General features: G+C 42.1%; 1 protein-coding gene across 1 annotated transcript in view; it reads left to right on the forward strand.

The window, feature by feature from the left end:
• Window positions 1–14,900, forward strand: part of LOC122814334 (microfibril-associated glycoprotein 4-like) — a 78,543-nt gene that overhangs the window by 6,623 nt on the left and 57,020 nt on the right. The window contains exon 2 of the mRNA XM_044086920.1: window positions 2,591–2,742. Coding sequence (XP_043942855.1) covers window positions 2,591–2,742 — 152 coding nt within the window. The remainder of the gene's footprint in view (window positions 1–2,590; window positions 2,743–14,900) is intronic.

The following is a 14,900-nucleotide window of genomic DNA, read 5'->3' on the forward strand; positions in this document are numbered from 1 at the left end:
AAGCAATCATTGGTAAGGTGTAAATAACCATCTTGGATCCTGTCCAATAACTCATCAACCATGACAATAACAACAGGCATGTTATCAACATGAAAATAACCAGGAACATCTAATAACTCAATAAAAGCCCATAAATCAACCAAAATTAACTAAATAAAAAACAAAAGATAACTCAAAAAATGATCAAATAAACCCAAAAAATAAATAAAGAGCTTTTGTTTGATAGTGAGACCATGCATGCCGTAATTTACCACAAATGTGGAATCTATTATATGATGCAAGGTCCCAATCTACCACCAGGAAAGTACATTACCTCAATTTGTCTACTACACTATATTAGTAAGTTTCTGTTTTTAGTTTTAATTTACTAGTTAAACCTCAAAACTCACAGTAAAAAGAGTTACCTGTATTAGTATAGAATAATCACTTGAACCTTCGGTCTGTCAAAAACCAGATAACGGATGTTTCTGATAATTAATTTAAGTAACTCTTTTGTTTCAAAGATCACATAAAGGAAAATACATTCCCATTTTAAACATTTACTAGTAACAAATCATATTATGGTAGAAGCTTTGAGAGATTTAGCTGAAACAGCTATTTTGGAATCAGTCATTTGTTTTTTCTTTTTAACATCAGTCCAGGAATCTGTTTCTTTTGTTCTCTTCAGAGAAGGAGATATCCAATCTATATCCTCAGGGATAGAAACCACATTGTTATTTTAATAAATGAAGAAGCTTCTTCTAAGTCATTAAAGATTCTCATTTTGTTAGCATAAAATATTTTTATCTTGGCAGGAAAAGCAAGCTGTGCCTTGATATTGTTTTGTTAAATCAGCTTTATTATTGGCCAATTTTTTTTTCTTTGCTCTAATACTCTGGTGGAATAATCATTGTCAAACCTAATTAGATTTTGATTATATTTTAGATGTGATTTTCTCCAGGCTGTTTTTAGAACTAGTTCCTTGCCCAGATATGATTAAAAATTATTTTTTTTTTTCTAGGAAGAATTTTTTTTTTGAGGGCTGAGCCAGTAGGTTATCCTAAGGGGCACTGTCTGTAAGATAAGAGAAACCTTCTTTTAGATCCAAGAGATCAGGAATCTGAGATGTTAAAAATGAAATAAAGTCCTCACCTTCAGTACAATAAGGTAGCCCGATGATTGTAATGTTGGTTCCCCTTCTTCTATTTTTCTAAATCATCCACCTTATTAAGCAGCCAGGTATTTTGTTTAAGACCAAGCAAAAAACAAAGTCCACTGTTCAAAATAAAATGTAACGGTGGACTTCTTGTTTTTTTGCTTGGTGCTTCTACGTTGTTTACTTTGGAGTCCTTCAGCTATTGGGGAAGTTATTCTATTTGTATTTTGTTTAGAAGGAATTCGTTTTGGGTTTCTTCTTCTTTAAACCTACCTTCATTGTCATTTATAGAAGTCTCTATATTTGTTATTTTTGTCTGATATTGTTGTAGCGGCTCCTTAAAAACATCAGTTTGATTTTGACAGTTCATTTTAAGATTTTCTTTGAAATCACCCATCTTCAAAGATGGTTCTTGTAAGGTGATTGACATCAGTTGTATTTTTTTTCTTTAAAGCTGTATCAGGGTGAGAATTCCTTGAGTTACTCATTTCCAGAAGCTGAAAAAATCTCCAAGTTTCCTGACAGGAAAATGTTTGTAAAAATCCACCAAAATTACTACTTATGTAGTTTAGACATTTATCTATATGTTTTTGATATTTTTGTATATTTTAATAATTTATGGAGCTCTGAAACTTAGCTGCTTTCAGTTAGCCATTCTGGCTCTGCCCCCATGTTTTTTTGTGTGTGTGTGTGTGTGTGTGTGTGTGTGTGTGTGTGTGTGTGTGTGTGTACCTCCTGTGATTGACTGGCATCCCATTCAGGGCCACCTTCTAAACATCATACTTGCTCAGTGCCAGGTTACAGTGTGGCTCCCTTATGAACCTGCATTGGATTAAGTAAGCAATCAGACAATGAATGAATGAATGAATGAATGAATGAATGAATGAATGAATGAATGAAGAAAGGTGAGCTGTCAGTAATGAAAGTGTAACTCACCTCCTTCAAGACCAGAAACAGCAATCATCACTGAATTTTCCATTCACAAAGCCATACCTTTCCTCAGGTGTCTGGCATAAAGTGTAATCAGATATTTTCAAATATACCAACCCATTTGATGTGCAATATCAGATCATATGTAGCAACAATAAATCCAGTAATTAGGTGATAAAGCCTACTTATTCTATGTGTAACTGTAATTAGACAACCAGTACTCAGTAATCTGTCTCAGTTATACAAATGCTTACTGCTACATCGTCTTCTTTACAATGTCCATTTTGTTAGTGAATTCTTAGAACAATTCCTTTTTTTTTGTTTGTGCAATGATTGTATCATACATTGTCCCAAATCCTGATAATGATAAAAGAAACATTCCCCCTTAATTTTACAGAATGCTTGTACTTCCTACTCTGTTTTTGATAGCCTGCCTAAGTCATTTGCTATTTCACTGATCTTTATAAAACAGGTGCTGAAGGAGATGCAGTTGGATTAATGCTGGTTAAATGCATGTTTTTCCAGATTGCCTACAGTCAGAATGTTTTCCCCTGTCCTGTGATGAAATCTACAATCAAGGGCATCGTAAGAACGGTGTTTATCAAATCTATCCAGCAGGACCGTACACTCCAGTAAATGTTTACTGTGACATGGAAACCGATGGAGGGAGGTGGACAGTAGGTATATTTTAAACTATATAAAATAATGGATTGTCACATATGTGAGGCATCATTAAATATGTTTTAATCTCGATCATGAATTTTTAAATTAGATGTGGTTTATCATGGCTATTACATGGAGACACAACCTAATACTTAACTCTGTATACTAAGAAAGAATGAGCTGGTTTGCAATGGATTTCTCTGCTCCACAATGTTCAGCTGATTGAAATTTTAGGGAATACATTAGAAGGTTGCTGAGGAAAAAATATACTCAGGCTCAGCAGCATCTAATAGCTTCCCTTCTTAATTAAATTTCATTTTAGCACATACTTTAAAATTCCATAAAAATTAGAGTACAAAATGATGCATGATAACATCACTGTGGAAGAAGGCAATAATCATTCTGACTCATAAGGAGAAATATCAAAAAGGAACTGAAATGACTTTAGGCCAGTCTATATATCATATATTATGGTCAAGTTGATGGAGAAATTTATCTGTGGTACTTACCTGAATTTCTAAGAACTAAAAAGTTGATAAGTTTCAACCTCATTTTCAAAAGAAGCATGGTTTGGGTACAACCTTTCTTGTCTGAACTTCTTAGGGCAGGACTAATTGACATCTTCATAGGAAGAGCCTTATTCTAAGCCTCTACAAAGCATCCAAATGTATCAGTTGAAAACTTTTAACCAGTGGTATATTTTGACTCTGTATTTCTAGTCCCTGCACATAATTCTCTTCAAGTTAGCCACAATGTAATACAATAAGTTAAATATATGTTTATGTTCTAGTCTTTTATAACCTTCATAGTTCTCTGGTATGTGACATGGGGAAATGCTGCCAGCCCAGCTATCTGGAATTTTGTGGATGGTTCTGTGTCATTTGTGAGCATTGATGTGATTTGTATAGGGGTGTGACAGAAGGAGACACTGCCAGCACATCTATCTGGAATTTTATAAGTAATTCTATGTATTGCAACTTTATGTTATGTGTTTATTAAACTGCTTATAGGTTCATAGGTGTTTACTAGGCTAACAACCACAAGGGCCTTTTTAAACCTAGCCATGCATCCCAAATCTCTGATGAGTTCTGATACCCTTGATAAGTGTAAGCATGGGCCTGGGAGATGAACCATTTACAGGTTACCTGTTTGCAGCAGAGACACAAGTGCCAAACCAGAGATGAATGTCCAGTTTTCCATCCAGTTGTCCAAGTTGCACTTGAATTGGATTAGGGAGGAACTCTGCTTCACATGGATGGGGAGCCTGTTCCATAGACAGGGTAGTCTCTGGGATACATACCTATCTCTCCAGCAAGTCCTATTTATATCATAGGCAAGGTTTAAGTATTTAAAACAGCTAATTCTGGTACTGTTTGTTTTGTGGATATGCAGGAGGTCCATCAGAGTAGGGTGTGACAATACCCTGTATGTCAGGCATAGGTCTCCCCTCCAAAGCCTATAGGTGACAGAATGCAGACATAGGGCCTTGAGGCGGTCTGCATAGGACATCTTACTTATGCCCTGTATTCTTTTAGTGAGGAACGTCTGTGGACATTCCAGTTGTTGGATATGCCTGGTTAGGTAAATACCACAGGGGGTATTGTACTCAATGATAGGTCTGATGAATGCCTAATACAGTGGAACAATGACTTCCTTGGGCTTAGATGCCATAAGTTGTGTAACATAGAATGATTTCCTCACCACTGCAGACACATGATGATCAAAGACTAGATTACTATTTATGTGTGTCCCTAAGTCTCTGATTACTGAGTCAACTCTAAGGAGTGTGTTATCAATATGATAGTTACCAGGGATGGATGCCTTCCCAAAGGATACTATTATGCTTTTCATGGCATTTAGTTTTAGTCCATGACTCTGACACCAGTGGTTTGTCTGTGTCAGCACCTCCTGGAGAACATTTGTGTCAGTGTGAGATTCAATGTCATCTCCTAATTTGCAAATCTTCTTCAGATTTAGTCAGGCAGAGACCACTGACATTGGCCTTGACTTCTGCAAAGTAAATGCCAATATGGAGTGGTCCAAGGACTGATCCCTGAGGGACTCCACTTGTGACTGGTCCTGGGTCCTGTCTGTGAGCCAGTTGGCTACCACCGAGTGACATGTGGGTTTGTACCTAACCTCCTGAGTTTGTCAACAATGCCTGAGTGGGGTATTGTGTCAAATGCCTTGGCCAGGTCAAGGTAGGCAGTGTGAACGATTTTGCCCTCATCCATTGCTTTGGCGACCTTCTCAAAGTAATCCACCAGGTTGAGTAGGCATGATCTGCCCTTTATGAAACCAAACTGGGTTGGGACCAGTGTCTGGAGGATTACTATACTTCTGTTGATCATCTCCATGATAATTATTTCCATGGCTTTACATATAAGACTGGTGACACATATGGGTCTGTAGTTTCCAGGGTCTGTAGATGGCCCAACGACCAGGAGATAAAAGAGCAGCCAAAACAAACTGGAGTTGCTTGCCAGAAAAGTAAATAGTTTATTGAAACAAACGTTGACCTAGGTTTCATCTCCAAAGTAAAAGACTTCATCAGAACACTTGCACAAATAACTCACTCCATTTTATTACAACCCACACTCTATTAAACAATTAACATTAAATAATTAATTAATGAATAATTTTAAAAGCACAGGCTATAAAACAACCATTATTAAAAATTCATTAAACAACTTTTCATTAAATATTTTTCATTAAAAATTCAAAAAAGAATTATACCTAACTAACACAGCGACAATTTGGACTTCTAATAAACAAAACTTTATAAATAAACTCTTAACATTTAATTATTATTAACCTACAATGTGTTTAAATTTCAACAATGGTGCTATATTAATATTTTCATTAATCCCTGGGATGTTGGTTGCATCTAACTTTAACTGCCATTTCATTTCACAAAGATCCAAGTGCACATCCAAAATGCTACCTTCTAGATCCCTGTGAATTTTCTCCTGGTCATTGGATTTATTGGTTGGTCATGTTTCAGGTTCTCTCGTTTTAGTCTGTAGATGGCCCACCTTTGTGCAGAGGGATAACTGTTACCTTTCTCCATGCATGAGCATGAAGCCTATTTGTTGGCTACAATTAAATAGTAGTTCCAGAAACCCTGATAGGTTATGTTTCATGCTATTTAGAAGGCATCCTGTGATATTGTCTGGGCCCATTGCTGCAGTGTTCTTGGTCTTAAAGAGAGCGTTAAGAACCTATTCCCTAGTGATAGTAGGGGGAGTTATATTTGATGATATTTCCTGAGGGAAGGCTGAGGGGGAGACAGGAGTAAAGCTGGAGGTAAATTTATCAGCCAGGAGGTTTGCTATATCTTCTGGCTCAGTATAGGTGGCTCCATTTAGAATAAGCTCTGAACACAATTGTGTATTGCCTTTGAGATTGCAGACATACTAAAGAATGCTTTGTGGTTGTCCTTGACCTGGGAGGCCAAACTTATCTCAAATTTAGCTTTTGTAGACTTTATTTGTCCTCTGAGTTGTTTGTTTAATTTAACGAGAGTGCTTTTATCCTGCTGGGTGCTGGACCTCCAATTTTTTTGCCATGATTATCTTCCTCCTGTTATACATCTGATTGATTTTGTGATTCCACCATGGTGGCTTGTTTTTTGAGTTAGTTCTGTACTTCTTCCTGCTGGGTACGGCTGCCTCTATACAGCTATTAACATGGGTCTGTAGTTTCCAGGAAATATTATCAAATATAACTCCCCCTACAGGGTTTCTGTGAACAGTTTTGCATAGGCAGAAATGTTATCAGGGTTTGTAGGGGGATGACATTTTGCCAGCTTCTCACTTAATAGCAGGAGGTTAGCCCTAGAATAGTTCCTGAATATTCCCGGTTTAGCTGGGGATCCAGGATTTATTTTTACTTCAAAGGAGACTATTTTGTGGTCTGACCTTACCAGGGAAGGCATTACAGTAGTCGGTGTGCAGCACTCTCCCATATTAGTGTAGAACAGATCCAGTATGGCTGCACCCTTAGTTGGTGTATTGACTATCTGGTACAGGGAGTTTGTGTTTACAAAATCTGGCAATCTCTGTGCATGTACGTTTGATGTCGTATAGGATTCCCAGTTAATAGTGGGGTAATTAAAGTCTCCCATGAATATGATATTGGGTTGGATGGTTAGTGTTTCTAATAAGTTTAAATACATGGAATGGGTTTCCTGGGTCATAGAGGGGGACCTATAGCTTGCAAGGAAGTGGTATTGGATTTTACCTATGGTGATTTGAACATGGAGCAGCTCAAGTGCATTGTCCTGTCTGACCAGCCTTAAAGTATATTTATTTTTGATGTAAATAGAGACACCTCCATCTTTAGTCCCTGCCTGTGAAGTAGCTGGTCTAAATGTGTGGAAGGCATTATAACCCTTCACTGTTGGTGTGCTGTCTGCGGCTTTAAACCACATCTCTGAGACTGCACAGACATCAGCCTTCTCTAGGGTAAAGAGAGCTTCCAGGGAGTAGAATTTTTTCTTTAGGCTTCTAGCACTGAGCAGTAATACCTTTAGATTTTCGTGTTTTTGATTTGCTATGTTGGAAGTACTTTCAGTTTGGCATTGCCTAAAAAAGGCACTATGGGCAAAGACAATGTTTTAGCCAATATTCAAAAGCCTAGAGAGGACCAGTGCAGACCATCCCTGGCAATGCAGCATGGTCTGTTGACCATCTCCTTCCATGCTGACAAATATTGGACCCCCTTAGAATGACACCAGAAGCTAAGCCAATTATTAAAGTCGATCATCTTTTGTTCGTATTGTGGCATCATCCTTAGAGAAGGTAAAATGCTGCTCAGTGCTAGGCTCATACCTGCCTGAGACACATATTCTGAAAGATCTATGATGTCTTTCTTCATATAGTCTAGAGAGGTTTGTCTCAGGTCATTTACTCCCACATGGACTATGACTGAGTCATATTGGTAATTTTGATCCAGTGACCTGAATGCATGTGTTATGTGGTGGATCCTAGACCCTGATAAGCAATTGACCATAACTTTCTCTTTACTTAGCTTGGTGAGAGGGACATCAGTGTATCTCACAACAGAGTCTTTGCTGATACAAAAGTATGTGTTGAACAGGGTTTGTACAGTACTGAGCTTCAAAGATATATCCACAGTGCACCATATTGGAATATAGAGGATTGGCTTGCAGAACTTAGGAGTAGTTGAGTTTGGGTTACTTTGCAGCTGGGCCATGGACAGGAGACATTGTCTCTCAGTTTCACTGCAGAGGCAGACACAATCCCCCAGATACTGCAAAGCCTGCACAGCATGCAGAACTAGTGCAGGAGCTTCAGCCGGCAATATGTCTGCTGTGCTATCCAGGGGCGTAGGGGCGTGCACGAGTGCTCCTGCACTAGTCCTGCATGACTCAGCCCCTGTATGCAAATTACCCCATTTGCAGGAGAAATTCATGCAAATGAGGTGAATGTGTGATTCAGGAAGCTGGAAACTGGCCGTGCAGGGCTAGTGTAATTTGCAGAAATGTACTCCGCCAGTAACAAAGTACATTTCTGCAAATTACAAAATGGAGCCATGGCAGCTCCAAATAAAGGGCAGATATCATGTATAAAGCATGCCAATGGACAAGTATAAACACTTGCAAAAAAAAAATCAACTTTTATTTTTTTTTTAGCCAATCTCGGCTGTTTAAGCATAGAGGAGCGGCGCGCAAATGGGATCAGGGTGGGGAAATAAGAAAAAAATTTAAAATAAGTATTCAAACCAAAATCACTATTCTGCCATTATATTCAATGGCAGGTAGTAGACAACATGGCCAGTGAATAGTGGTTGCTAAGGGGGAGGCTCAGTGTTGGACATGTAACTATGCATTAGCAGGCAATCCTATGCAAATAAGGGGAATGATAGTGAATCCCAGATTTCCCCTGCATGCTAAACAGCTCCCAACAGTGTAAGAGCAGGAATAGCTTGGTGCAAGCCTAGGAGTTAGCTGACATCATAGGGGGAGTGTCAGCCATACTGTAAGTGGATTAGAGCCCGGTGGCTCAAGTTTACTCTTAGCTTAGCACAGTTAAGCAAGGGGATGCATCTGAGGCTGCCTAGCACTCTTTACATTGCCTAAGTGGATGTGCATTCCGCGCACCTGGTTTTAAAAGGAAAAAAAAAAGTAAACCAGGAAATAGCATCCCCATGCACATTTGAGCAGTGTGTTTGCATGGTGCACCCCCGAGCTTAAACAGGAAGGCACTGGGAAGGGAAAACAGCAGGAGGAAGGTAATCTAGGAGAACTAGCATAGCTGGCAGGTGAAATGTATCAGAATCAGCCAATTACACAGGCAGCAGACCAGCCCAGCCCAGAACACTACTATAAATTATGCAAACACCTTCCCCTCTGGTGTTTCCCACACTCTACACCACCGGTGTATACAAGTGAGGACGTTTTAACAAACAAAACAACAAAATGATAGGGACTGCAATAGCTATCATACAACAACATGTGGAAGACGCTGAGGGTGGTGAGGATGTGAATGCTGTTGACCAACCCACAGTGTGGAGATGGAGAAGAGTGTACAGACCCAGGGTAATCTACCAGGGGCTACATGAGCTGGAGATAGTGGAGCGCTATAGGGTGGACAGGGACCTCTTACACCAAACTGTTGAGCTGTGCCGGCCATGCCTGATGCACAGAACAAACAGAGGGGAACCCATCCCAGTGGATACCAAGGTATGTGTAGGCCTAAGAATACTAGCTACAGGTACCTTCCAAAGGCCAACTGGGAATATGATGGGGATCTCACAGGCATCAGCATCCAGGGTACCCCACCAGTTCCTGGATGCCATGTCAGCACATGCCGGTAATCACATATATTTCCCCAACCCCCGCGAGGCGTTGGCCAGCAATATGCAACTGTTCCGCCAAATAGCAGAATATTCTGAGGTAGTGGGTGCTATAGACTGCATGCACATACACATCAAAGGACCACCCGGTGAGCTGGGTAGGGTCTACATCAACTGCAAGGGTTTCCCCTCCATCAACTGCAAGGTTATGTGCGATGCCTAGGGCTTAATAATGAATGTGTGTGCTGGCTGCTCTGGAAGCTATCACAGTTCCCACATCTGGCATCTGATGCAGCTGTACCAGAGATTTGGCAATGGGGACATCCCTTACGGTCACCTAGTGGGGGATGCTGGATACGCACTGGAGCCGTGGCTGATGACACCCATCAGAAATGCACGCACACCTGAACAAGAACTCCATAATGAGGCACACACACACACCAGAATTATAATAGAGCATGTGTTTGGGATGCTCACGTCATGGTTCCGGTGCCTGGACACATCCGGTGGTGCCTTGCAGTACTCACCAGCTACATGTACCCAAATTGTCATTGTATGTGCCATGCTACACAATATGATACTGTGAAAACAGCTGCAGCAGCAACAGCAGGGGCAGAGCCACACAGCCCCCCACCATTGCCAAGGCCTGCACAGGCACAGAGTGACTTGGAGGAGGAACAACCTGAGCCTGCCCCAGTAGGCAGAAGAAGGCATGCCCAGTATGCCCTAACCTTGGCAAAGAGGCAACACATAGCACATACACTGACACAGGAGGGACCCAGGGAATGACACCTCTCTCTGATTCGCACATACAGTAAAAAGGATGCCAAACATGCCACTACCTGTACTCAACCATATGTAGGGAGTGTACTACGTGCATCCAACATAGGCAGCCCTGCAGCACCACCCTCAATATTGGGACACCCACAAGGTAAGTAACTCAACCTACCAATTGCCGAATGGAATAGAATGTGTTGTTACCTGTATCTATGGTATGGATGTGACCATGCGAGGGAATCGGGTGGCTGAATGGTATGCTGGCAGATAGTAGACACCAATAGTAACACCATGTGATCTGTAACAAATACCGGTGTCACCATAGTAGCCAGTACTACACAGGGCGACAAAACCCACTGCAGGAAATGTGCTGGGCCACATGTGTGTCCATATGACTCACACATGCCAGTCAGGGAGGTTCACATACCCAACAATAGTCTCAGCCAGCAGGACAGGTGTAGACAAATGCATACAAAGGTTGCGCTATTGCCTCTGAATGATGCCTATTGGTAACACCCCCCCCCCCCAGGCCTACACAGACAGACTACAGCAGGTCAGACAGTGGGATGTTAGTTCTGAAGGGTAGGAAGTCAGAAACTAATATGTAGGTCAATCAAAGCTAAGACCTGTAGTACACTGATATGCCTCTAGTCAGCATGATAGGCTAGAATACAGAATGAAATGGAGTACCTGACATACCAGTGCAGTCATAGCAAATGTGTACACATAACAGGTGTGCCCCCCAGCCTATGTAGAAATGCAGAAACAGTCAGGTGTGCCCACCCAATCCTGTGTAACAGTCAGGTGTACCCCCCAATCCTGTGTAGAAATGTAGAAACAGTCAGGTGTGCCCCCAATCCTGTGTAAAAATGTAAAAACAGTCAGATGTGTGCCCCCCAATCCTGTGTAGAAATGTAGAAATAGTCAGGTGTGCCCCCCAAATCTGTGTAGAAACATAGAAACAGTCAGGTCTGCCCTGCCATACTCTTATGTAGAAATGTAGTAAAAGTCAGGTGTGCCCCCCACTCCTAAATAGACTTGGAGAAACAGGCAGGTGTGCCCCCTCCCCCAATCCAGCATAGAAATGTAGAAACAGTCAGGTGTGTCCCCTCCCAACCTCTGTGTAAAAATGTAGAAACAGACAGGTGTGCCCCCTCCCCCAATCCTGCTTAGAAATATAGTAACAGTCAGATGTGCCTCCCTACCCCTATCCTGTGTAGGAATGTAGAAACAGTCAGGTGTGTGCCCCCCAACCCTACTTAGAAATGTAGTAACAGTCAGGTGTGCCCACCCCAAACTTATTTAGAAATGTAGTAATGGTTTGGTGTGCCCCCCAATCTGATGTACACACATCGTAACAGTCAGGTGTGCCCCCCACAACCCTATGTAGAAATGTAGTAACATGTATGTGTAGGTATAATACCAGTGGAGCACAGATGCCCAGAGGTGGCCAAGGTAGCAGGATAGGTTGTAGCATTTTCACAATACACAGGTATGTGTGTGTGTTAGGTTGGTGTGTGTTTCATATTGTGTGAGAGTGGTCAGTATGTATGCATGTTGAGCTAAGACCTGGTGGCCATTGCCCACTACTGCTGATGACAGGGACAAGTCCTCACAACTGCAGTGCCAAAGACAATTCCCACCAGTATAACACATGCTAGCAGTAAGCCATTGTAAATGTATGGTGGTAATATGTGTCACTGTCTGAAAGACTGACATGGTGTGGCTGTTGGGCTAGATATACAAGCAGTACACGGGAAAGTACCCCAGACATACAGTATATATTGCATCACTGTGGAATGGAAACACCCCTGGAATTGTACATACAGGTATGCATCACATTATCTGGTCCTGTAGTAGGGGATACCGGTGTTGTCTGCCTGAACACTTGCAGATCAGAAAGGAGACAGGACTGATGTATTGGGAAACAGCTGATGTACCTGCACATGCCAGCATAACTGGAATGACCCATGCATATCTGTGTGTCAGATGCAAGTAGTGTCCATAGCACACATGCACCCAGCTCACACAAACACCACCCACAGGTACCTCTCTGGTTGTATTCCTGCTGTGGAAAATGGGTACAATATGACCCCAGCTGTATATGGCAATAGCGAAAGAATGCTGCATGCAGTGCAGGTGTCCCATGCAGGTGTGTCCCTAGCTGTAGGTAGCACCTTGCCAGCATCCACACTACCTGATCAAGACTGATAGAAGGTATTGGCATGAACACCTAGCACACCTACCCTGTCACCTCAGGGGAATATACTGTATGGCTGTCTGAGACTGTAGGACGGACAGAATGCAATGGCCTGCCACATCTGGTCCACAGCAACACCTAATGGCCCACAGGCCTCTGCCAAAGGCCTGTTTCTCACATGTACTGCCAATGCATATTATGTCATGGACACCCAAATAACAACATAACACACTCCACATAAGCCATATGCAAGGCCATGTGGACAAACCACAATAATATGTCCACCATGTCCCACTGCTTGAACTGTGGACCAGCACCAACACACAACTGTGATGGGGTGGTAACCTTAGGGAAGGTATCAGAGAATGTATGCATAATGTATGGAAGAGGATAGAATAAAAGAGGGGGGTGGGAGCATGGGCAGCATGGAATATGCAAGGTCTGACGCAAAGCCGTGTGCACACACTGACCCTGGCTGCAAGCACAAAAATGGGTGGCTACATACCTGCATGTACAGCACAATAGGGGTAATGTCCTGACTCATGGCCCCTGCCTCTGGGTAACCTGTGCGAATTTGTACAGCTGTGATGTATTGCCACAGCAAGATAAGGCCATACTGTCATGTCAATGGATGTACAAGTATGGGATGCTCTGCCAGCACTGTACCAAGGTGCTGAACTAGATACACAGACCCAGCAGCAAGTTTCTGCAGCTCCCCCTCCAGAATGGCACCACCATGAATATGTAGGTGTCTGCCCACAATACTGGACACAGCTGCAGTCACCCTTGTCCCCCAGGACATCACTGTGAGCAAGAATGTCCACCTGACAGTACATGAGGACAGAAACCATCACAGTGCATAACAGTGCACATGTCTGAATATCTCTGATAACAGCAGTACCATGTAGCTGAAGCAGCACAGACACAATTACCTACAGTACACACTATCCCCTGCACAGTTTGTCCTCATATTGCCAAATGATCTATGGATACCCTGCAGAAACAGTTTGCTACCTGTAGGTATACAACACAAAGGTCTGCACTGGAGTACAAACTATCTGGAATCAATCCACACATTCAATACAGAAGGGCATACTGGGCATGCTCACACACAGAGAAATGAAGGCAATGTCAGACAACAACCATACTGAAAGGCCATACTGGGCATGCTCACACACTTAAACAAATGAAGTCCATGTCTGCAAACAACAGTGGGTCATACATATCTGGCAGTTGCAGATGGTAGTGCATACAGTCCTCAGTATGCATCAATCATGCTTTGCACACACAGTGGATAGGAATACAGACATATATCCAAGGATAACACACTATAATAACCAGAAGTAGATGTACATAGATATGTGGAAGAGAGTGACTGTGACAAGGAGCCATCCATTATGAGGCCTGTCCCACCCAGCACACAGCCAAATGGCTACAACCACATGAGGTGTAAATGTCACTTACTGTAGACATTAGCCACTGGTATCCATCAGCATTACAGACTATGAGTTGCAAGTGCTAGCTGTGCAATATGACTGTACAAGGAAGTAGTCATCTAGCAGCTGTATACATGTACCTGTGGAATATAACCCTGCGTGTGCCCGCATTTGGTGTGTCAGCCTCTAGATGAATGGTTTATGGCCCATGCACACACACTGCCATCCACATATCCCTACTATGACAAGCCTGCTGAGGTCATCCACTTTGAAATACACCTTTGGGAAAGGTGTAGCCCACTAATCTCCATGGTGTGTCCTATAACTGTGTACTGCTGTGGTGTGATAAACTAGTTAGGTAGGAGTTCTGATGCCAGAGGTGGCAACTGTGTGTGTGTCACTGTTTGTGTAGAGAGCAATGCTTTTTAGGCTAGTCACACTCACAACAATTCCAGAGCCCCACTTTGGCAAGGCTGCTGATGCCATTCACTGTGAAATACACATTTCAGAAAGGTGTAGCCCAGTAATCTCTGTGGTGTGTCATATAACTGCATACTACTATAGTGTGATAAACTAGTTAAGTAGGAGTTCTAATCCCAGACATAGCAAGTGTGTGTGTGTGTGTGTGTGTGTGTGTGTGTGTGTGTGTGTGTGTGTGTGTGTGTGTGTGTGTGTGTGTGTGTGTCCCTGTCTGTGTAGAGAGCAATGCTTTTTAGGCTAGTCACACTCACTACAATTCAAATGCCCTATTTTGGCAAGGCTGCTGTTGTCATTCATTGTGAAATACATCTTTGGGGAAGGATTACTCCAGTAATCTCTGTGGCTTGTCCTGTAACAGTGTGATGTAGAACTCTGGTAGGGGTTCTATTCCCACACATGGCAGTTGTGGATGCTTTTGTGTATGTTTCTATGTCTGTGTAAGGAGCAATGCTTTTAGGCT

This window comes from Protopterus annectens, chromosome 10.part0 (genome assembly GCF_019279795.1).
Source record: "Protopterus annectens isolate FY-2018-M chromosome 10.part0, PAN1.0, whole genome shotgun sequence".
Taxonomy (NCBI): domain Eukaryota; kingdom Metazoa; phylum Chordata; order Ceratodontiformes; family Protopteridae; genus Protopterus; species Protopterus annectens.